At 44.5% G+C, this 23633-nt stretch overlaps 1 protein-coding gene across 2 annotated transcripts in view; it reads left to right on the top strand.

Annotated features, from left to right (window-relative positions):
- The window catches only part of NALCN (sodium leak channel, non-selective), a 1007092-nt gene that overhangs the window by 847763 nt on the left and 135696 nt on the right, over positions 1 to 23633 (top strand). For both annotated transcript variants that reach the window (XM_069757980.1, XM_069757979.1), the window contains exons 21-22: positions 11212 to 11303; positions 11389 to 11511. In XM_069757980.1, the coding sequence (XP_069614081.1) occupies positions 11212 to 11303; positions 11389 to 11511 (215 nt within the window). The remainder of the gene's footprint in view (positions 1 to 11211; positions 11304 to 11388; positions 11512 to 23633) is intronic.

Raw genomic sequence — 23633 nt, 5'->3', positions numbered from 1 at the left:
CGCTGTGCTTATTATCCCTGCACTGTGACATCACTGTGTGTTATTACCATTGTAATATGATGCTGTGCTTATTATCCCTGCACTGTGACATCACTGTGTGTTATTATCATTGTAATATGACGCTGTGCTTATTATTCCTGCACTGTGACATCACTGTGTGTTATTATCGTTGTAATATGACGCTGTGCTTATTATTCCTGCACTGTGACATCACTGTATGTTATTATCATTGTAATATGACACTGTGCTTATTATCCCTGCACTGTGACATCACTGTATGTGATGTAATATAATGTTATGCTTACTGTGACTGTGACATCACTGTGTGTTATTATCATTGTAATATGACGCTGTGCTTATTATCCCTGCACTGTGACATCACTGTGTGTTATTACCATTGAAAGATGACGCTGTGCTTATTATCCCTGCACTGTGACATCACTGTGTGTTATTATCATTGTAATATGACGCTGTGCTTATTATCCCTGCACTGTGACATCACTGTGTGTTATTACCATTGTAATATGACACTGTGCTTATTATCCCTGCACTGTGACATCACTGTGTGTTATCATTGTAATATGACGCTGTGCTTATTACTTATTATCCCTTCACTGTGACATCACTGTGTGTTATTATCATTGAAAGATGACGCTGTGCTTATTATCCCTGCACTGTGACATCACTGTGTGTTATTATCATTGTAATATGATGCTGTGCTTATTATCTCTTCACTGTGACATCACTGTGTGTTATTACCATTGTAATATGATGCTGTGCTTATTATCTCTTCACTGTGACATCACTGTGTGTTATTACCATTGTAATATGATGTGGTGCTTATTATCTCTTCACTGTGACATCACTGTGTGTTATTATCATTGAAAGATGACGCTGTGCTTATTATCCCTGCACTGTGACATCACTGTGTGTTATTATCATTGTAATATGACGCTGTGCTTATTATCCCTTCACTGTGACATCACTGTGTGTTATCATTGTAATATGACGCTGTGCTTATTACTTATTATCCCTTCACTGTTACATCACTGTGTGTGTTATTATCATTGTAATATGATGCTGTGCTCATTATCCCTGCACTGTGACATCACTGTGTGTTATTATCATTTTAATATGATGTGGTGCTTATTATCCCTGCACTGTGACATCACTGTGTGTTATTATCATTGTAATATGACGCTGTGCTTATTATCCCTTCACTGTGACATCACTGTGTGTTATCATTGTAATATGACGCTGTGCTTATTACTTATTATCCCTTCACTGTGACATCACTGTGTGTGTTATTATCATTGTAATATGATGCTGTGCTCATTATCCCTGCACTGTGACATCACTGTGTGTTATTATCATTTTAATATGATGCTGTGCTTATTATCCCTGCACTGTGACATCACTGTGTGTTATTATCATTTTAATATGATGCTGTGCTTATTATCCCTGCACTCTGACATCACTGTGTGTTATTATCATTGTAATATGATGCTGTGCTTATTATCCCTGCACTGTGACATCACTTTGTGTTATTATTATTATTTACTTATATAGCACCATTAATTCAATGTTAAAAGGGGTTACATACAAAGTTATAGATATCATTAACAGTAAACCAAGTTGCAATGACAGACTGGTACAGAGGGGAGAGGACCCTGTCCTTGCGGACTTACATTCTTCTTGATAATGGGGAAGAGACAGGAGCTCGGTGTTCTGCAGCACTGGTGGTGGTGAGGCAGCAACTCTGGTGGTGTGAGGCAGCAGCTCTGGTGGTGGCGACACTGCAGCTCGGGTGGTTGGTGGGGCGGCAGCTCGGGTGGTTGGTGAGGTGGCAGCTCGGGTGGTTGGTGGGGCGGCAGCTCGGGTGGTTGGTGAGGTGGCAGCTCGGGTGGTTGGTGAGGCGATAGAATGGTTATTGCAGGCTGTAGGCTTTCCTGAAGAGATGGGTTTTCAGGTTCCGTTTGAAGGATCCGAGGGTGGTGGATAATCGGACGTCTTGAGGCGTGGAATTCCAGAGGATGGGGGATATTTGGGAGAAATCTTGGAGGCGGTTGTGTGAGGAACGAATAAGTGTGGAGGAGAGTAGGAGGTCTTGGGAGGATCGAAGATTACGTGAGGGAAGATAGTGGGAAATTAGTTCAGAGATATAGGGAGGGGAAAGGTTGAGGATGGCTTTGCAGATCTGTGTTAGTAGTTTGAACTGGATTCGTTGGGGAATTGGGAGCCAGTGGGGGGATTTGCAGAGGGGTGAAGCAGGGGAGTAGCGAGGAGAGAGGTGGATTAGCCAAGCAACAGAGTTGAGGACAGACTGGACTGATGCAAGGGAGTTAGCGGGGAGGCCACAGAGGAGGGTGTTGCAGTAATCGAGGCAGGAGATGATGAGGGCATGCACAAGAGTTTTAGTAGATTGTGGGCTGAGGAAGGGACGGATTCTGGCAATATTTTTGAGTTGGAGGCGACTGGAGGTGGCAAGAGTTTGGATGTGCGGTTTGAAGGACAGGGCAGAATCGAGAGTTATCCCGAGGCAGCGGATTTCAGGTGCGAGAGAGAGCGTGATGCCGTTTACCATAATAGATGGATCAGGTCTGGGGGATACACGAGATGGGGGAAAGATGATGAGTTTGGTTTTGTCTACATTGAGTTCTAGGAAGCAAGAGTTGAAGGAGGATATGGCTGACAGACACTCTGGGATTCTGGACAGAAGAGAGGCGACATCTGAGCTAGAGAGGTAGATCTGAGTGTCATCCGCATATAGGTGGTACTGGAAGCCATGGGACTTTATGAGTTGTCCTAGACCAAGGGTATAGATGGAAAAAAGTAGAGGCCCTAGGACAGAGCCTTGAGGGACACCAACAAAGAGGGGGCGGGGTGAGGAGGTAGTGTGGGAGTGGGAAACGCTAAATGTGCGGTCGGAAATGTATGAGGCAATCCAGGACAGGGCAGGGCCTTTGATACCGAAGGAAGAAAGAATCTGTAGCAGTAGGCAGTGGTCGACTGTGTCGAAAGCAGAGGAAAGGTCGAGAAGGAGAAGGATGGAGAACTGTCTGTTAGCTTTGGCTGTGAGTAAAGGTACCTTCACACATAACGATATCGTTAAGGATATCGTTGCAACGTCACGCTTTTTGTGACGTAGCAATGATTCCGCTAACGATCTCGTTATGTGTGACAGCGACCAACAATCAGGCCCCTGCTGGGAGATCGTTGGTCGCTGGGGAATGATCAGGACCTTTTTTTGGTCGCTGATCACCCGCTGTCATCACTGGATCGGCGTGTGTGACGCCGATCCAGCGATGTGTTCACTTGTAACCAGGGTAAATATCGGGTTACTAAGCGCAGGGCCGCGCTTAGTAACCCGATATTTACCCTGGTTACCATTGTAAAAGTAAAAAAAAAAATAGTACATACTCACATTCTGATGTCTGTCACGTCCCCCGGCGTCCACAGGGTTAAAACTGCTTTCGGCAGGAGCGCTGCTAATGCACGTGCTCCGGCCGAAAGCTTCCCTGCACTGACTGTCAGTGCCGGACGTAAAGCAGAGCACAGCGGTGACGTCGCCGCTGTTACTGCCGGCGCTGACAGTCAGTGCAGGGAAGCTCTCGGCCAGAGCGCGTGCATTAGCAGCGCTCCTGCCGAAAGCAGTTTTAACCCTGTGGACGCCGGTGGGGGATGTGACAGACATCACAATGTGAGTATGTACTGTTTTTTTTTTAACTTTTACAATGGTAACCAGGGTAAATATCGGGTTACTAAGCGCGGCCCTGCACTTAGTAACCCGATGTTTACCCTCGTTACCCGAGTGCTGCAGGGGGACTTCGGCATCGTTGAAGACAGTTTCAACGATGCCGAAGTCTTTCCCCGGACCATTGGTCGCTGGAGAGAGCTGTCTGTGTGACAGCTCCCCAGCGACCACACAACGACTTACCAACGATCACGGCCAGGTCGTATCGCTGGTCGTGATCGTTGGTAAATGGTTTAGTGTAACGGTACCTTAAGTCATTAGTAATTTTGGTCAGAGCAGTTTCGGTGGAGTGGTGGTGGCGGAAGCCAGATTGGAGGTTGTCAAGTAAAGTGTTAAATTAGAGGTGGGAGGAAAGTTGACCGTGGACATGCTGCTCAAGGAGTTAGGAAGCAAACAGGAGCAGTGATATGGGGCGATAGCTGGGCAAAGCAGTTGGGTCAAGGTTAGCTTTTTTGAGGATAGGTGTGATGTTGGCATGTTTGAAGGCAGAGGGGAAAGTACCAGAAGATAGCGATAGGTTGAAGAGATTGGTTAGGGCTGGAATGAGCGTGTTAAGGTACCGTCACACTGAACGATATCGCTAGCGATCCGTGACGTTGCAGCGTCCTGGCTAGCGATATCGTTGAGTTTGTCAGGCAGCAGCAATCTGGATCCTGCTGTGCCACCGTTGATCGGAGCAGAAAGTTCAGAACTTTATTTCGTCGCTGGACTCCCGCAGACATCGCTGAATTGGCGTGTGTGATGCCGATTCAGCGATGTCTTCACTGGTAACCAGTGTAAGCGCTGGCCGGAAAGCAGAGCACAGCGGTGACGTCACCGCTGTTCTTTCCGGCTGGCGCTCACAGTCAGTGCAGAGAAGCACAGCGCCGGGGGACAGACACCGGAATGTAAGTATGTAGTGTTTGGGTTTTTTTACGTTTACGCTGGTAACCAGGGTAAACATCGGGTTACTAAGCGCGGTCCTGCGCTTAGTAACCCTATGTTTACCCTGGTTACCAGGGGACTTCGCATAGTTGGTCGCTGGAGAGCTGTCTGTGTGACAGCTCTCCAGCGACCACACAGCGACGCTGCAGCGATCGGGATCGTTGTCTAGATCGCCGCAGCGTCGCTAAATGTGACGGTACCTTTAGTGAGGATAGGGAACAGGTGGAAAGGGATGGGGTCAAGTGCACAGGTGGTGAGGTGTGATTTGGAAAGGAGGCGAGTAAGTTCTCCTTCAGTCATGTTGGAGAGGGAAGTTATTGGGGAAGGGCAGAGGTCTGGAATATGGAAGATGTGAGGTCGAAATGACAAGTGTTAGGGGGGAATGAGAGGAGTGAGGGAGAAAATAAGAGGAGTGAGGGGGAAAATGAGAGGTGTAAGGGAGAAAATGAAAGATGTGAGGGGGAAAATGAGAGGCGTGATGGGAAAATAAGAGAAGTGAGGTGCTATACTTAAGCACAGATATTAACTATACCCAGGCAACGCTGGGCTCTTCAGCTAGTCTAATATATAAAGCTGAATATGTGTGTATGTGTGCATGTCCGGGATTGGCATCTGCACCGTCGCAGCTACAGCCACAAAATTTTGCACAGTCACACGTCTGGACCCCGAGAGCATCATAGGCTATGTTGTGAGGCGAAATTTTAACCCCGCGCGTTCCAATTCACCAAACAATTTTGCCCCTCTACATAATGGGGAAAAAGTGAAAGGAAACTCGACACACAAAAAGTTGCTACACGCATGTCGCCACACAAAACTCATCTCACAAAAGTCGCTACATGCATGTAGCCACATGCAACTCAACACACACAACTTGACACATGAAACTCGCCCTAAAACACACACAAGTCTGGTATTATCCTTCAAAAATAAAAATCTGATTAATAAGATACAACAAACATGTATATACTGAGGGAAAATGAGAGGTGTGAGGTGAAAATGAGGGGTGTGAGGTGAAAATGAGGGGTGTGAGGTGAAAATGAAAAGTTGTGAGTGCAAAATGAGAGGAGTGAGGGAAAATAGTGGAGTGATCAGAAAATGAAAGATGTGAGGTCAAAATGACAAGTGTTAGGGGGGAATGAGAGAAGTGAGGGGGAAAATAAGAGGAGTGAGGGGGAAAATGAGAGGTGTAAGGGAGAAAATGAAAGATGTGAGGGGTAAAATGAGAGGCGTGATGAGAAAATAAGAGAAGTGAGGTGCTATAACTAACCACAGATATTTACTATGCCCAGGCAACGCTGGGCCCCTTAGCTAGTTTCCAATAGAAGGAATCTGTCAGTAGGGTCAACCCTCCTAAGCTGTCTATACAAGCATGCAGGTCATAGGAATCTGAATAAAACGATACCTTGATATCTGTGATCCGATGTCTTATTCCAAATAAATCCATGTTTTTCTTCTATGTAAGTGCTGTTCATTCCAGTACTATTGGCCGGACCCTGATCTGCATGGGAATCTGCCTACAGAGATTATTGAAAATGAAAGCGGACATTATCAGTGTGATATATAACGGCTGCTTTCTGCTCTCCAGATCTCACTGTGATGATAACTGACATATGGGCAGGTTCCTCTCTGTGCTTCAACTTCTATCTAACTATCTCACAGGCAGCCAGGGTGGTAATACAGCGGAGCTGTGAGAGCTTCAGCTGCTAACATGTTTGTTATGAGATGAAATTCAGTTCTACAGTTCTACTGTTGTTACATGTATCACATTGGTAAAGCCTCCTTTCATTTATAACAAGCTCTGGAGGCAGATTCTCATGTAGATCAGTGTCCGGCCCATAGCCCTGAACAGCTCATTTACTTATGAGAAAATCATGGATATATCTGAAATAACAAATAACGGTAAACTGACTGAACAGAGAACTAGTCTGAACTGGTGCATAACCAAAAAAGACCTTTTTTGGTTATGCACCAGTTCAGACTATAGTTCTCTGTTCAGTCAGTTTACCATTATTTGCTATGTACTATTTTTTCTGACTTGAACACCCCATCCTTCACCATGCTGTGATTTTAATTACATCCAAACACATTTGGTTCCGACCTTCGTATAAATGCAGGTTTTACCATGTTATTAGCCAGAGATAAGTGTTCACACTAGGTAGACAGGTCAGGGACCCATCCGATCCATGAGATTACCTTGACAGTGGTTGATGGGCTCACATTTTTTGAGCCGGTTGGAGGAAAAAATTAAAACTTAACTTTTACTAAATGTATTAAAATCTATAAAGTGCGGGAAAAAGAAGAGTCTCTGATGAGAAAAAGACAGCTATATTAAATAATTATGATATATAGGGGCATGGAAGGAGTTTTTTTGACATAATATCCCCAAACGCTGCTTTATATATTACTGTGATATGTGCTATGTACAATTGCTTTTTGTTTATATTTGCACACACGTTAGTAGCACAGGCACTTTTTTGCACTATTTTCCCGCACTTTATAGATTTTAATACATTTAGTAAAAGTTAAGTTTTAATATTTTCCTTCAACCAGCTGGTAACTAGAAACTAAATAGGTTGTATGAGATTTTGTCTTTGCTGGAAAGGGCTCACATTTTTTGACCAAATTTTGTGCTAAGCATCTCATGTGTTTTTTCATAGATTTCACAAGCCATTATGCTATTCACATTTCATGTATCGCACATTCCCTTGCTTTAGTACAATTAAGTGCAGCCATTGCTATATCTGAAATAAGACATCAGATGGCAGATATCAGTGTATAATTTTATTCAGCTTCCCATGACCTACATGCCTATATCGACGACTTAGTGGTTTGATTCTACTGACAGATTTCCTTTCAATCCTGGGTATTTTATTGCAACTCAGTTCTGCTAACTTTAAAGGGAACCTGTCACCTGAACCTGATTGCCTTGCGCAGGCGTGTACTACGGAGGACAGAGAATGAACTTTAAGCCAATATTGCGGCCAGCATGCATCCAGCGGGTAAGGAAAGGGTGAATCAAACACCCGAAAACTCCGCCCATATGACCGAAAACTTGTCCCGCCAAATTCAGGTGACAGGTTCCCTTTAATAGGATACAGTTGTAATAGGAGGCCTAGCCCTTATAAAAACTTGAAGCTATACTTTGCAGGTCTGCTTATGGCCTTTCAACAGCTGATGAGTGATGATCCAAGGGTTGGAGCCCCAATTACCTAATATTGATGGTAAATTCTGAAGTTAGATCATCAATTCAAAAGAATAAAGAAAAACCCTATAAACCCTATATTTTACTGTTGTCAGCATGTTTATTCCTGAGATTATGAATAGGGGGCATAAAACACCTTATTTATATTTATTTCCAGTGAAAAGTCAGTGGATTTTGTTAGGATTTAAGCTCAACATTCATGCCTATACCATTACAGAATTCTCAGTGTGTAACATGACCTTATAGATTAAGGCTTCTTTCACACTTCCGTCTTCCAAATCTGCACAGGATCCGTCAAGACGTTGAAATGACGGATCCTGTGCAGATTGTGGAAAATGTGTGCACTGGGCCTGTCTTTCTGACGGACCCATCGAGCCTATGTGCACCTGTTGTGCATGCGTCTTCACAGCGGTTTTCCACTGCGAAAACGCATACACAACACAAACCAGGTTAAAAAAATTAAAAATCGCAGTATTCTCACCTACCGGCATTCCCGTGCAGCGATGCTTCCGGTAGCTAGCGTTCCTAGTAATACATTGCAAAATCTTGCGAGAAGTCGTGGTCTCGTGAGACTGCGACTTCTCGTGAGATTTCGCAACGTATTACTAGGAAGTAACGCTGGCTGCCAGGAGCATCGGTGATGCTGCGCGGGAACTCCAGTAGGTGAGAATATTGTGATTTTTTATTTCTTTAATTATTTTTAACATAATATCTTGTTACTATTGATGCTGCATAGACAGCATCAATAGTAGAAAGAGAGCGAGTGAGAGAGAATTTCCCTGACGGGAAATTCTTCCACGCATGCGCTCTTTGAAAAAGGCGGGACCCGTCGCTGGATTCCTGCTTTTCACAGGCAGCGACGCATCCTGCACCCATAGGGTTCCATTGTAGCCAGTGACGGGCAACGCAGGATGCGTCGCTGACCGATTTTCCGACGTGCAGAAAAATCGTTCCTCTGAGCGTTTTCTCTGCCCGACGGACCGTTTTTTTATGCAGGATCCAGTGAAAGACAGATGAAATGGATGGCCATCCGTCACAATCCGTCGCTAATACAAGTCTATGGGAAAATGCAGGATCCTGCAAATTTTTTGCAGGATCCTGCATTCTCAAAAAACGACGGATTGTGATTGGAGGTGAAAGACGGAAGTGTGAAAGAGGCCTAAGCCTGCAGATTAAAACTGCATTGCACATTATACAGTGGTCAGAAATAGTGATATTATTCAAGTATACAGATATAACAGCTGATTTTAAAAGTTGGCGTATATACTCATGTATAAGCTGAGTTTTTCAGCACTTTTTTTGTGCAGAAAATGCCCCCCTCAGCTTATTCATGAGTCATTGTCCCAGAAAGATGGTAGGGGTGGGGGAGCGGCGAAGCAGTGGGTCACAGGAGGCAGGAGGCAGCGGCTGCAGCTGTAACTGTGCGCACTGCTAAAGAGAAATGAGCGGGGATACGTGATCGCTTGGTCAAAAGAGCTGCTGGTGCCGGAACGAGATGTGTGGTTTTTTTATATAGGAACCATGCATACAAGGATAGGGGATAAGGAGCAGTACGTACAGGGACGGGGAGCCAGGCATACAAGGATGGGGACAGAGAGCCATGCATACAAGGATGGTGATGGGGAGCCATGCATACCAGTATAGGGATGAGAGGACAATGCATACCCGGCTTATACTCAAGTCAATAAGTTTTCCCAGTTTTTCGTGGCAAAATTAGGTGCCTCGGCTTATACTCGGGTCTCCTTATACTCGAGTATATACAGTATATTACAATTTAATTACTTTATTGTACTTATAGGGTGCTATAATAATAATAATTTTTATTTATATAGCGCCAACATATTTCGCAGTGCTTTACAGATTATAGAGGGGACTTGCACAGACAATAGACCTTACAGCATAACAGAAATACAGTTCAAAACAGATACCAGGAGGAATGAGGGCCCTGCTCGCAAGCTTACAAACTATGAGGAAAAGGGGAGACACGAGAGGTGGATGGTAACAAATGCTATAGTTATTCGGACCAGCCATAGTGTAAGGCTCCGATGTTCATGTAAAGCTGCATGAACCAGTTAACTGCCTAAGTATGTAACAGTACAGACACAGAGGGCTATTAACTGCATCAAGTGAATGAGAACATTCATTTTTTTTTTTTTTTTAAATAGGCCACACCGGGATCGTTACGTTAATGCATTGAGGCGGTAGGCCAGTCTGAACAAATGAGTTTTTAGGGCACGCTTAAAACTGTGGGGATTGGGGATTAATCGTATTAACCTAGGTAGTGCATTCCAAAAAATCGGCGCAGCACATGTAAAGTCTTGGAGATGGGAGTGGGAGGTTCTGATTATTGAGGATGCTAACCTGAGGTCATTAGTGGAGCGGAGGGCACGGGTAGGGTGGTAGACTGAGACCAGAGAGGAGATGTAGGGTAGTGCTGAGCCATGGAGTGCTTTGTGGATGAGGGTAGTAGTTTTGTACTGGATTCTGGAGTGGATGGGTAGCCAGTGTAATGACTGGCACAAGGTAGAGGCATCGGTGTAACGGTTGGTGAGGAATATGATCCTGGCTGCAGCATTCAGGACAGATTGGAGCGGGGAGAGTTTGGCAAGAGGGAGGCCGATTAGTAGAGAGTTACAATAGTCCAGACGAGAATGAATAAGTGAAACAGTAAGCGTTTTTGCAGATTCGAAAGTAAGAAAAGGGCGAATTCTAGAAATGTTTTTGAGATGCAGATAAGAAGAGCGAGCCAGTGATCGGATGTGGGGGGTGAATGAAAGGTCAGAATCAAGGATGACCCCAAGGCAGCGGGCATGTTGCTTTGGAGTAATGGTGGAACCGCACATGGAGATGGCAATGTCAGGCAAAGGTAGGTTAGTAGAGGGAGAAAACACGAGGAGTTCAGTTTTTGACAGGTTTAGTTTCAGATAAAGAATGTTTATTTTATTATTTTTAAGTTCCCAATATAGATATTATTAGTATCTTTTTACATAATAATGATAATAATTTTATTTCTATAGAGCCAATATATTCCGCAGCACTTTACATTTTAGAGGGGACTTGTACAGACAAGAGACATTAAACATAGCAATAAACAAATAGCTCAACAGATACTAAGAGGAATGAGGGCCCTGCTCGCAAGCAGCAATAAACAAAAAGCTCAACAGATACTAAGAGGAATGAGGGCCCTGCTTGCAATCTTACAGTCACTGAGGAAATAGGGGAAGATCCTTTTAAAGTGTTATACATTTAATTTTCTGCCATTTTGCTCAATAATTCTTAGTCTAACATGTGCCAAAGCTAGTCTTATTCAATTTTCCTCTCACTACTGTAGCACTCCAACACTGTAAGGTACAGAAATGCCCAGAGAGAAGACAGTGAAATCAAAATGATCCAGGAAAAGAAGGAGCAGGCGGAGATGAAAAGGTATTTGTGCTTTTATGGTTGTGGATTATTTTGTTGTCTAATAATGTTATGGCAACTAACATATATCTTATAAACCTTTTACCAGGAAAGTTCAAGAAGAAGAATTAAGAGAAAATCATCCATACTTTGACAAACCCCTTTTCATAGTTGGTCGGGAGCACAGGTTTAGGAACTTCTGTCGGGTGATTGTCCGAGCACGATTTAATGCGTGAGTGAATAAACACAATTCAATAAAATCTAAAACTACTGATTCAGTGGCTTGCAAAAGTATTCACCACCCCCCACACACACACTCACACACACCCATTTGCATTTTTCGCATTTTGATACTTCACAACCTGGAATTTCACTGTTTTTTGAAGGTTTGCATCAGTTCGTGTAAAGAACATGCCTACAACTGTGAACATTTGGTTTTCTTTTTTTGTGAAACAAACAACAAATAGTACAAAATTACTGTAAACTTCAGTGTGCATAACTGTTCACCCTTTAAAGTCAGTACTTTGTGGAGCTTCTTTTGCTGCAAATACAGCTGTAAGTTGCTTTGGATAAGTCTCTGTGAGCTTTTCACATTGTGCCACTGGGATTTTTGCCCATTCCTGAAAGTAAAATTGCTCCAGCTACTTCAAGTTAGATGGTTTCCTCTGCTGAACAGCAATCTTCAAGACTGACCATAGATTCTCAACTGCATTAAGGTCTGGGCTTTGCATAGGCCACTCCAAAATATTTACACATCTCTCCTTAACCCCTTAGTGACAGAGCCAATTTGGTACTTAATGACCGAGCCAATTTTTGCAATTCTGACCACTGTCACTTTATGAGGTTATAACTCTGGAACGCATCAACGGATCCCGCTGATTCTGAGATTGTTTTTTCGTGATATATTGTACTTCATGTTAGTGGTAACATTTCTTCGATATTACTTGCGATTATTTATGAAAAAAATGGAAATATGGCGAAAATTTTTAAAATTTTGCAATTTTCAAACTTTGTATTTTTATGCCCTTAAATCAGAGAGATATGTCATGAAAAATAGTTAATAAATAACATTTCTCACATGTCTACTTTACATCAGCACAATTTTGGAAACAAATTTTTTTTTTGTTAGGGAGTTATAAGGGTTAAAAGTTGACCAGCAATTTCTCATTTTTACAACACCATTTTTTTTTAGGGACCACATCACATTTGAAGTCATTTTGAGGGGTCTATATGATAGAAAATAATGAAGTGTGACACCATTCTAAAAACTACACCCCTCAAGGTTCTCAAAACCACATTCAAGAAGTTTATTAACCCTTTACGTGCTTCACAGGAACTGAAACAATGTGGAAGGAAAAAATGAACATTTAACTTTTTTTTGCAAACATCTTAATTCAGAACCATTTTTTTTATTTTCACAAGTGTAAAAACAGAAATGTAACCATAAATTTTGTTATGCAATTTCTCCTGAATACGCCAATACCCCATATGTGGGGGTAAACCACTTTTTGGGCGCACCGCAGAACTTAGAAGTGAAGGAGCGCCGTTTTACTTTTTCAATGTAGAATTGACTGGAATTGAGATTGGACGCCATGTCGCGTTTGGAGAGCCCCTGATGTGCCTAAACAGTGGAAACCCCCCACAAGTGACACCATTTTGGAAACTAGACCCCTTAAGGAAGTTATATAGATGTGTGGTGAGCACTTTTAACCCCCATGTGCTTCACAGAAGTTTATAACGTAGAGCCGTGAAAAAAAAAATCGCATTTTTTCTACAAAAATGATCTTTTTGCCCACAAATTTTTATTTTCACAAGGGTAACAGGAGAAATTAGACCACTAAAGTTGTTGTGCAATTTCTCCTGAGTACGTCGATACCCAATATGTGGGGGTAAACCACTGTTTGGGCGCACCGCAGAGCTTGGAAGAGAAAGAGTGCCGTTTTACTTTTTCAATGTAGAATTGGCTGGAATTGAGATCGGACGCCATGTCGCGTTTGGAGAGCCCCTGATGTGCCTAAACAGTAGAAATCCCCCACAAGTGACCCCATTTTGGAAACTAGACCCCCCATGGAACTTATCTAGATGTGTGGTGAGAACTTTGAATGCCCAAGTGCTTCACAGAAGTTTATAATGCAGAGTCGTGAAAATAAAAAATATTTTTTTTTCCACAAAAAAGATTTTTTAGCCCCCAAGTTTTTATTTTCACAAGGGTAACAAGAGAAATTGGACCACTAAAGTTGTTGACCAATTTGTCCCGAGTATGCTGGTACCCCATATGTGGGGGTAAACCACTGTTTGGGCGCACGGCAGAGCTCGGAAGGAAGGAGCGCCGTTTTGGAATGCAGACTTTGATAGAATGGTCTGCGGGCATTATGTTGCGTTTGCAGAGCCCCTGATGTACCTAACCAGTAGAAACCCTCCACAAGTGACCCCATTTTGGAAACTAGACCCCCCAAGGAACTTGTCTAGATGTGTGGTGAGAACTTTGAATGCCCAAGTGCTTCACAGAAGTTTAGAATGCAGAGTCGTGAAAATAAAAAATATTTTTTTTTTCACAAAAAAGATATTGTAGCCCCCAAGTTTTTATTTTCACAAGGGTAACAGGAGAAATTAGACCACTAAAGTTGTTGTCCAATTTATCCTGAGTATGCTGATGCCCCATATGTGGGGGTAAACCACTGTTTGGGCGCACGGCAGAGCTCGGAAGGGAAGGAGCGCCGTTTTGGAATGCAGACTTAGATAGAATGGTCTGTGCGCGTTATGTTGCGTTTGCAGAGCCCCTGATGTACCTAAACAGTAGTAACCCCCCACAAGTGACCCTGTTTTGGAAACTAGACCCCCCAAGGAACTTATATAGATGTGTGGTGAGAACTTTGAATGCCCAAGTGCTTCACAGAAGTTTATAATGCAGAGTCATAAAAAAAAATATTTTTCCACAAAAAGGATTTTGTAGCCCCCAAGTTTTTATTTTCACAAGGGTAACAAGAGAAATTGGACGCCAGAAGTTGTTGTCAAATTTATCCCGAGTATGCTGATGCCCCATATGTGGGGGTAACCCACTGTTTGGGCGCACGGCAGAGCTCAGGAGGGAGGGAGCACCATTTGACTTTTTGAGCGCAAAATTGGCTGTCGTGTTTGGAGACCCCCTGATGTACCTAAACAGTGGAAACCCCCCAATTCTAGCTCCAACCCTAACCCCAACACATCCCTAACCCTAATCCCAACCTGACCCATAATCCTAATCACTAACCCTAACCATAATCACAACCCTTACCCCAAAACAACCCTAATGTCAACCCTAACCATAACCCTAATCAAAACCCTAAATCCAACACACCCCTAATCCTAATCTCAACCCTATCCTCAAACCTAACCCTAATCCCAATACACCCCTAATACCAACCCTAATCCAAACCCTAACCCTAATCCCAACTCTAACCCTAACTTTAGCCCCAACCCTAGCCCTAACTTTAGCCCCAACCCTAACCCTAGCCCTAAGGCTACTTTCACACTTGCGTCGTTTGGCATCCGTCGCAATCCGTCGTTTTGGACAAGAAACGGATCCTGCAAATGTGCCCACAGGATGCGTTTTTTACCCATAGACTTGTATTGCCGACGGATCGTGACGGATGGCCACACGTCGCGTCCGTCGTGCACTGGATCAGTGTTTTGGCGGACCGTCAGCACAAAAAAACGTTCAATGTAACGTTTTTTTGTACGTCGCATCCGCCATTTCTGACCGCGCATGCGTAGCCGTAACTCCGCCCCCTCCTCCCCAGGACATAGATTGGGCAGCGGATGCGTTGAAAAACTACATCCGCTGCCCACGTTCTGCACAATTTTCACAACGTGCGTCGGTATGTCGGGCCGACGCATTGCGACGGCCCCGTACCGACTTAAGTGTGAAAGAAGCCTAACCCTAAATTTAGCGCCAACCCTAACTCTAAATTTAGCCCCAACCCTAACCCTAAATTTAGCCCCAACCCTAACCCTAAATTTAGCCCTAACCCTAATCCTAGCCCTAACCCTACCCCTAACCCTAGCCCTAACCCTACCCCTAACCCTACCCCTAACCCTAGCCCTAACCCTAGCCCTAACCATAGCCCTAACCCTACCCCTAACCCTAACCCTAGCCCTAACCCTACCCCTAACCCTACCCCTAACCCTAATTTTCGCCCCAACTGCTCTTCTCCTGCCGGCCGGCAGATGGAGACAGATGGCGGGCGCACTGCGCATGCGCCCGCCATTTTCTTTTCCCCAGAAGACGCCGGCAGCCAGAAGGAACAGCAGGAGGACCCAGGGACACCGGTGAGTATAATAGGGTCCCCGAATCCCCCTATTTCTCTGTCCTCTGATGTGTGATCACATCAGAGGACAGAGGATTACACTTAGCTTTTTTTTTTTCTTTTTTTTTTTTGCGGTCGCCGGTAAACAGTTAATTACCGGCGATCGCAAAACAGGGGTCGGTAAAACCGACCCCGATCATGCTCTTTGGGGTCTCGGCTACCCCTGGTAGCCGAGGCCCCAAAGATTCTCCCGGGGCTGGCCGGCGGGCGCACTGCGCATGCGCACACCATTTTGAAGATGGCGGCGCCCACCGAGAGCCACGAGGAGCATCGGGGAAAACAGGTGAGTATCGGGGGGCTATCTGGGACCCCTTTTCTCCCCTTTTCTCTGTCCTCTGATGTGCGATCACATCGGAGGACAGAGAAATTAAAAAGAAATCGCGTTTTTGTTTTTTTTTGCGATCGCCGGTAAACAGTTAATTACCGGCGATCGCAAAAGCGGGGTGGGTAAAAAAAAACCCGAATCATGTTCTCTGGGGTCTCGGCTATCCCCGGCAGCCGAGACCCCGGAGAAAATCCGACTCTGGGGGGCGCTATTTACTTTTTCCACAGCGCCGTTAATTAACGGCGCTGTGGTTTAAGTACCCTTAGTGGCCGCCGTTAAAAGGCGTATCGGCGGTCGCTAAGGGGTTAAACCACTCGAGTGTTGCTTTAGCAGTATACTCTGGGTCATTGTCTTGTTGGAAAATGAACCTCCATCCCAGTGTCAAATCACTGACCATTTTCCATGTCACTACTGCTAAAAAAACATCCTCACAGCATGATGCTGCCACCAACATGGTTCACAGTAAAGAGGGTGTTCTTGGGTGATGAGCTGTGTTGTTTTACCTTTGTGGCCAAAAAGTTCAGTTTTGGTTTCAACTGACCATAGGAACTTTCTCCATACATTTTGGGAGTGTCCCACATGTCTTTTGGCAACCTCAAAAGGAGCCTTACAATTTTTGTGTTGTAATTTTCTGCCCACTCTTCCATAAAGGCCACCTCTCCATGGAGTATACGGTTGTTGTGATAATTAGGTCAGATACTCTAGTCTCTGCTTGGGAACTCTGCAGCTCCTTCAGGGTTACCTTAGGTCTCTCTGCTTCCTCTCTGATATATGCCCTCTTGCCCGAGATGACAGTTTTGGTGGGCGGCCCTTTCTTGGCAGATTTGTTGTGGTACCATGTTCTTTCCATTTGATAATATAGGATTTGATGGTGCTCCGGGGGATCATAAGAGATAGGGATATTTGTGTACTTCTCAATAACTTTGTCCCTTATTTGTTTGGTCTTTATGCTGTTGTTTGGTTAGTAGTGTATCTTGCTTAACCCCTTCCCGACCTGTGACACAGCGTATGCGTCATGAAAGTCGGTGCCAATCCGACCTGTGACGCATATGCTGTGTCACAGAATGATCGCGTCCCTGCAGATCCGGTGAAAGGGTTAACTCGAATTTCACCCGATCTGCAGGGACAGGGGGAGTGGTAGTTTAGCCCAGGGGGGGTGGCTTCACCCCCCCGTGGCTACGATCGCTCTGATTGGCTGTTGAAAGTGAAACTGCCAATCAGAGCGATTTGTAATATTTCACCTATTATAACTGGTGAAATATTACAATCCAGCCATGGCCGATGCTGCAATATCATCGGCCATGGCTGGAAACATTGATGTGCCCCCACCCCACCCCACCGATCGCCCCCCCAAGCCACCGATCTGTCCTTTACACTGCTCCGCTCCCCTACGTCCTCCTGTCCGCTCCCCCCCGTGCTCTTGTCCGCTCACCCCCGTGCTCCAATCATCCCCCCGTGCTCCAACCACCCCCCCTGCACTCCGATCCACCCCCCTGCAGTCCGATCCACCCCCCCTGCAGTCCGATCCACACCCCGATGCTCCAATGCACCCCCCGTGCTCCGATCTACCCCCCCGTGCTCCAGTTTACCCCCCCATGCTCCAATCCACCCCCCGTGCTCCCCCTACCCCATCATACTTACCGAGCCTCCCGTGGTCCGTCCGTCTTCTTTCCTGGGCGCCCCCATCTTCCAAAATGGCGGGCGCATGCACAGTGCGCCTGCCGAATCTGCCAGCCGGTAGATTCGTTTCAAGTGCATTTTGATCACTGCGATAAAACCTATCACAGTGATCAAAATAAAAAAAAATACTGAATGACCCCCCCCTTTGTCACCCCCATAGGTAGGGACAATAATAAAATAAAGATGTTTTTTTTTTCTTCCACTAAGGTTGGGGTAAGAACTAGGGTTAGGGGTAGGGTTAGGGGTAGGGTTAGGGTTAGGGTTTCGGTATGTGCACACGTATTCTGGTCCTCTGCGGATTTTTCCGCTGCGGATTTGATAAATCCGCAGTGCTAAACCACTGCGGATTTATGGCAGATTTACCGCGGTTTTTCTGCGCATTTCACTGCAGTTTTACAACTGCGATTTTCTATTGGAGCAGTTGTAAAACCGCTGTGGAATCCGCAGAAAGAAGTGACATGCTGCGGACCGCTGCGTTTCCGTGCAGTTTTTCTGCAGCATGTGTACAGCGATTTTTGTTTTCCATAGGTTTACATTGGACTGTAAACTCATGGGAAACTGCTGCGGATCCGCAGTGTTTTCCGCAGTGTGTGCACATACCTTTAGAATTAGGCCATGTGCATACGGTGCGGATTTGGCTGCGGATCCGCAGCAGTGTTCCATCAGGTTTACAGTTCCATGTAGACCTATGGAAAACCAAATCCGCTGTGCCCATGGTGCGGAAAATACCACGCGTAAACGCTTCGTTGTATTTTCCGCAGCATGTCAATTCTTTGTGCGGATTCCGCGGCGTTTTACACCTGTTCCTCAATAGGAATCCGCAGGTGAAATCCGCACAAAAAACACTGGAAATCCACGGTAAATCCGCAGGTAAAACGCAGTGCCTTTTACCCGCGGATTTTTCAAAAATGATACTGAAAAATCTCACACAAATCCGCAACGTGGGCACATAGCCTTAGGGTTAGGGTTGGAATTAGGGTTGTGGTTAGGGGTGTGTTTGGGTTAGGGGTGTGTTGCGGTTAGGGTTGTGATTAGGGTTATGGCTACAGTTGGGATTATGGTTAGGGGTGTGTTGGGGTTGGTGTTGGAGGTAGAATTGAGGGGTTTCCACTGTTTAGGCACATCAGGGGTCTCCAAACGCAACATGGCGCCACCATTGATTCCAGCCAATCTTGTATTCAAAAAGTCAAATGGTGCTCCCTCACTTCCGAGCCCCGACGTGCGCCCAAACAGTGGTTTACCCCCACATATGGGGTACCAGCATACTCAGGACAAACTGCGCAACAATTACTGGGGTCCAATTTCTCCTGTTACCCTTGTGAAAATGAAAAATTGCAGGCTAAAAGATCATTTTTGAGAAAATAATTTTTTATTTTATTTTCATGGCTCTGCCTTATAAACTTCTGTGAAGCACTTGGGGATTCAAAGTCCTCACCACACATCTAGATTAGTTCCTTTGGGGGTCTAGTTTCCAAAATGGGGTCATTTGTGGGGGATCTCCAATGTTTAGGCACACAAGGGCTCTCCAAACGTGACATGGTGTCCGCTAATGATTGGAGCTAATTTTCCATTTAAAAAGCCAAATGGCGTGCCTTCCCTTCCGAGCCCTGCCGTGCGCCCAAACAGTGGTTTACCCCCACATATGGGGTATCAGCGTACTCAGGACAAACTGGACAACAACATTTGGGGTCCAATTTCTCCTAATACCCTTGGCAAAATAGGAAATTCCAGGCTAAAAAATCATTTTTGAGGAAAGAAAAGTTATTTTTTATTTTCATGGCTCTGCATAATAAACTTCTGTGAAGCAGCTGGGGGTTTAAAGTGCTCAATATGCATCTAGATAAGTTCCTTGGGGGGTCTAGTTTCCAAAATGGGGTCACTTGTGGGGGAGCTCCAATGTTTAGGCACACAGGGGCTCTCCAAACGCGACATGGTGTCTGCTAACAATTGGAGCTAATTTTCCATTCAAAAAGTCAAATGGCGCGCCTTCCCTTCTGCGCCCTGCCGTGTGCCCAAACAGTGGTTTACCCCCACATGTGAGGTATCGTTGTACTCAGGAGAAATTGCCCAACAAATTTTAGGATCCATTTTATCCTGTTGCCCATGTAAAAATGAAAAAAATGAGGCTAAAAGAATTTTTTTGTGAAAAAAAAGTACTTCTTCATTTTTACGGATCAATTTGTGAAGCACCTGGGGGTTCAAAGTGCTCACTATGCATCTAGATAAGTTCCTTGGGGTGTCTAGTTTCCAAAATGGGGTCACTTGTGGGGGAGCTCCAATTTTTAAGCACACGGGGGCTCTCCAAACGTGACATGGTGTCCGCTAAAGAGTGGAGCCAATTTTTCATTCAAAAAGTCAAATGGCGCTCCTTCCCTTCCAAGCCCTGCCGTGCGCCCAAACAGTGGTTTACCCCTACATATGAGGTATCAGCGTACTCAGGACAAATTGGACAACAACTTTCATGGTTCAGTTTCTCCTTTTACCATTGTGAAATCAAAAAAAGATAATTTTTGTGACTAAAAAGTTAAATGTTCATTTTTTCCTTCCATGTTGCTTCTGCTGCTGTGAAACACCTGAAGGGTTAATAAACTTCTTGAATGTGGTTTTGTGCACCTTGAGGGGTGCAGTTTTTAGAATGGTGTCACTTTTGGGTATTTTCAGCCATATAGACCCCGTAAACTGACTTCAAATGTGAGGTGGTCCCTAAAAAAAATGGTTTTGTAAATTTCGTTGTAAAAATGAGAAATCGCTCGTCAAATTTTAACCCTTATAACTTCCTAGCAAAAAAAAATTTTGTTTCCAAAATTGTGCTGATGTAAAGTATACATGTGGGAAATGTTATTTATTAACTATTTTGTGTCACATAACTCTCTGGTTTAACAGAATAAAAATTCAAATTGTGAAAATTGCGAAACTTTCAAAATTTTCGCCAAATTTCCGTTTTTATCACAAATAAACACATAATTTATTGACCTAAATTTACCACTAACATGAAGCCCAATATGTCACAAAAAAACAATCTCAGAACCGCTAGGATCCATTGAAGCGTTCCTGAGTTATTACCTCATAAAGGGACACTGGTCAGAATTGCAAAAATCGGCCAGGTCATTAAGGTCAAAATAGGCTGGGTCATGAAGGGGTTAATGGTGTTGCAGCCTCTGTGGACTTTCAGGAAAGGTGTGTACAGTATATACTGACACACCATGTGACACACAGGTGGACCTCCCTTCACTAAGCATGCAACTTATAAAGGTAATTGCTTGTACCAGAAAATTTTAGGGGCTTCATAGCAAAAGGGGTGAATACATATGCACATGTACATTTTTAGTTATTTGATCCCATAAATTTAATTTATGCCTATATTTTTCTCACTTCACCAACTTAGACTATTTAGTGCTGATGCATCACACACAAATTGGATTACAAAAATACTGTATTTTCTAGCGTATAAAACTACTTTTTAACCCTTGAAAATCTTCTCAAAAGTCGGGTGTCGTCTTATACGCCAGGTGTCGTCTCTATAGGGCAGATGCGGAGTAATCTGCGGTCGCCGCATATTGTGGGGGGAGCGGTCCCAATGACGAAGTGGGGGGGCGCCTCACCGGGAAGGTGTAAGTGAAGCAGAAGCAGAGAAGGAGATAATAGGATACAAGGGTGAGCCAGATTAGTGAAAGAGGAGTGTTTTTCTAGGCACAGCACCGCTCTCTCTCTTATTTGCATAACCCTGGCATCCCAGACGCTGACAGTTTGCTTCACTTACACCTTCCTGGTGAGGCGCTCCCTCACCTTGTCATCGGGACCACTCACCCCCACTATATACTTCGACCGCAGATTGCTCCGCACCCACCCTATAAGACGACACCCGGCATATAAGACAACCCCCGACTTTTGAGAAGATTTTATATTTTAACTGGAAAAGTTGGGGGTCGTCTTATATGCCCAGTCGTCTTATACGCCGGAAAATACGGTATTTAAACACAGGTTGTAATCTTGTAATGTAACAAAATAGGTAAAAAGCCAAGGGGGATGAATAGTTTCACAAGCCACTGTATATTTTTATTATAGCCAACTAAGTTGATGTAATAATGTTTCATGCAACCAGGTATACAATCGCGCCCATTTTCATATGCCATTTTTTAGGCATATGACATAGTGGAGAGCGGTCTTATTCACTATTAGCCAAAATGGACTGCCACTAACTAGCAGTGGATTTTGACTGTGATGAATTATATGGTTGCATATATAGTTACAAATACATCAAGACTAGTGGTTTTCACGCCAGTTCTGATGAGGAGGTGGGCTGAAGTCAGATGCTCCTGATTCATGGAGATCTCAGCACTGAGATCTCATCTCCCGAGATCTTGGTGCTGAGATCTCCATCTGCGCATGCGCCGCCCCCGGCAGCCATTTTCCTGGAGTCTACCGCATAGGAAACCATGTATCTGCGGGGGCTCTGGGCTTTCACAAAATGAGAGCAGAGCCCCCACAGCACTGAACACCCATAGCGGCGCGGTGCACATCCGAACACCCCCTCAATCCAGCCTGTGGCCTGCAGCAACACTCCACTTTTGCCTCCTCCAGCAGCGACCCTGGGACCCTGCTCCACCGTGGCTAGTAAGGTATATCCACATTATAAGGCACACCCCCATTTTCCCCAAAAATTTGTGGGGAAAAAAATGCATCCTAAGGGCAGCACGGTGGCGCAGTGGTTAGCACAGCAGCCTTGCAGCGCTGGAGTCCTGGGTTCAAACCCCACCAAGGACAACATCTGCAAAGCGTTTGTATGTTCTCTCCGTGTTTGCGTGGGTTTCCTCCGGGTACTCCGGTTTCCTCCCACATTCCAAAGACATACTGATAGGGAATTTAGATTGTGAGCCCCAACGGGGACACTGATGATAATGTGTGCAACCTGTAAAGCGCTGCGGAATATGTTAGCGCTACATAAAAGTAAAGATTATTATTATTATCTTATAATCCGAAAAATATGGTACATTGTACAGGGTGGGCCATTTATATGGATACACCTAAATAAAATGGGAATTGTTGGTGATATTAACTTCCTGTTTGTAGCACATTAGTATATGGGAGGGGGAAAACTTTTCAAGATGGGTGGTGTCCATGGTGGCCATTTAGAAGTCGTCCATTTTTGATCCAACTTTATTTTTTGAAATGGGAAGAGGTTCATGTGACACATCAAACTTATTGAGATTTTCACAAGGAAAACAATGGTGTGCTTGGTTTTAACATAACTTTATTCTTTCATGAGTAATTTACAAATTTATGACCACTTATAAAATGTGTTCAAAGTGCTGCCCATTCTGTTGGATTGTCAATGCAACCCTCTTCCCCTACTCTTGACACACTGATAGCAACACCGCAGAAGAAATGCTAGCACAGTATCCATTGTTTGAGATGCTGCACATCCCATATCTTCAGAGCATAGACAATTGCCTTCAGATGACCCCAGCATCTGAAACATCGGATACTGGAAGCCTATGCTAGCATTTCTTCTGTGGTGTTGCTATCAGTGTGTCAAGAGTGGGAGAAGAGAGTTGCATTGAGAACACAACACAATGGGCAGCACTTTGAACACATTTTATAAGTGGTCATAAACTTGTAAATGACTAATGAAAGAATAAAGTTACATTAAAACCAAGCACACCATTGTTTTTTTTTGTGAAAAAAGTTTGATGTGTCACATGACCCTCTTCCCATTGGAACAATAAAGTTGGATCCAAAATGACTGACTTCAAAATGGCCTCCATGGTCACCACCGATCTTGAAAAGTTTTTCCCCTCCCATATACTAATGTGCCACAAACAGGAAGTTGATATCACCAACCGTTCCCACTTCATTTAGGTGTATCCATATAAATGGCCCACCCTGTATATCTATTTATTATATGCATCACACTACCATCCATTATTTAAATGTTATTTATAACCTACCTGTGCATACCTGTTAGGGGTCGAGTTCCCGCCTCTGCACAGGGGGAATCTCGGG

Source organism: Ranitomeya imitator, chromosome 3, assembly GCF_032444005.1.
Source record: "Ranitomeya imitator isolate aRanImi1 chromosome 3, aRanImi1.pri, whole genome shotgun sequence".
Taxonomy (NCBI): Eukaryota; Metazoa; Chordata; class Amphibia; order Anura; family Dendrobatidae; genus Ranitomeya; species Ranitomeya imitator.
Note: the sequence above shows the minus strand (reverse complement) of the source record. Positions and strands in the feature narration are given on the sequence as shown.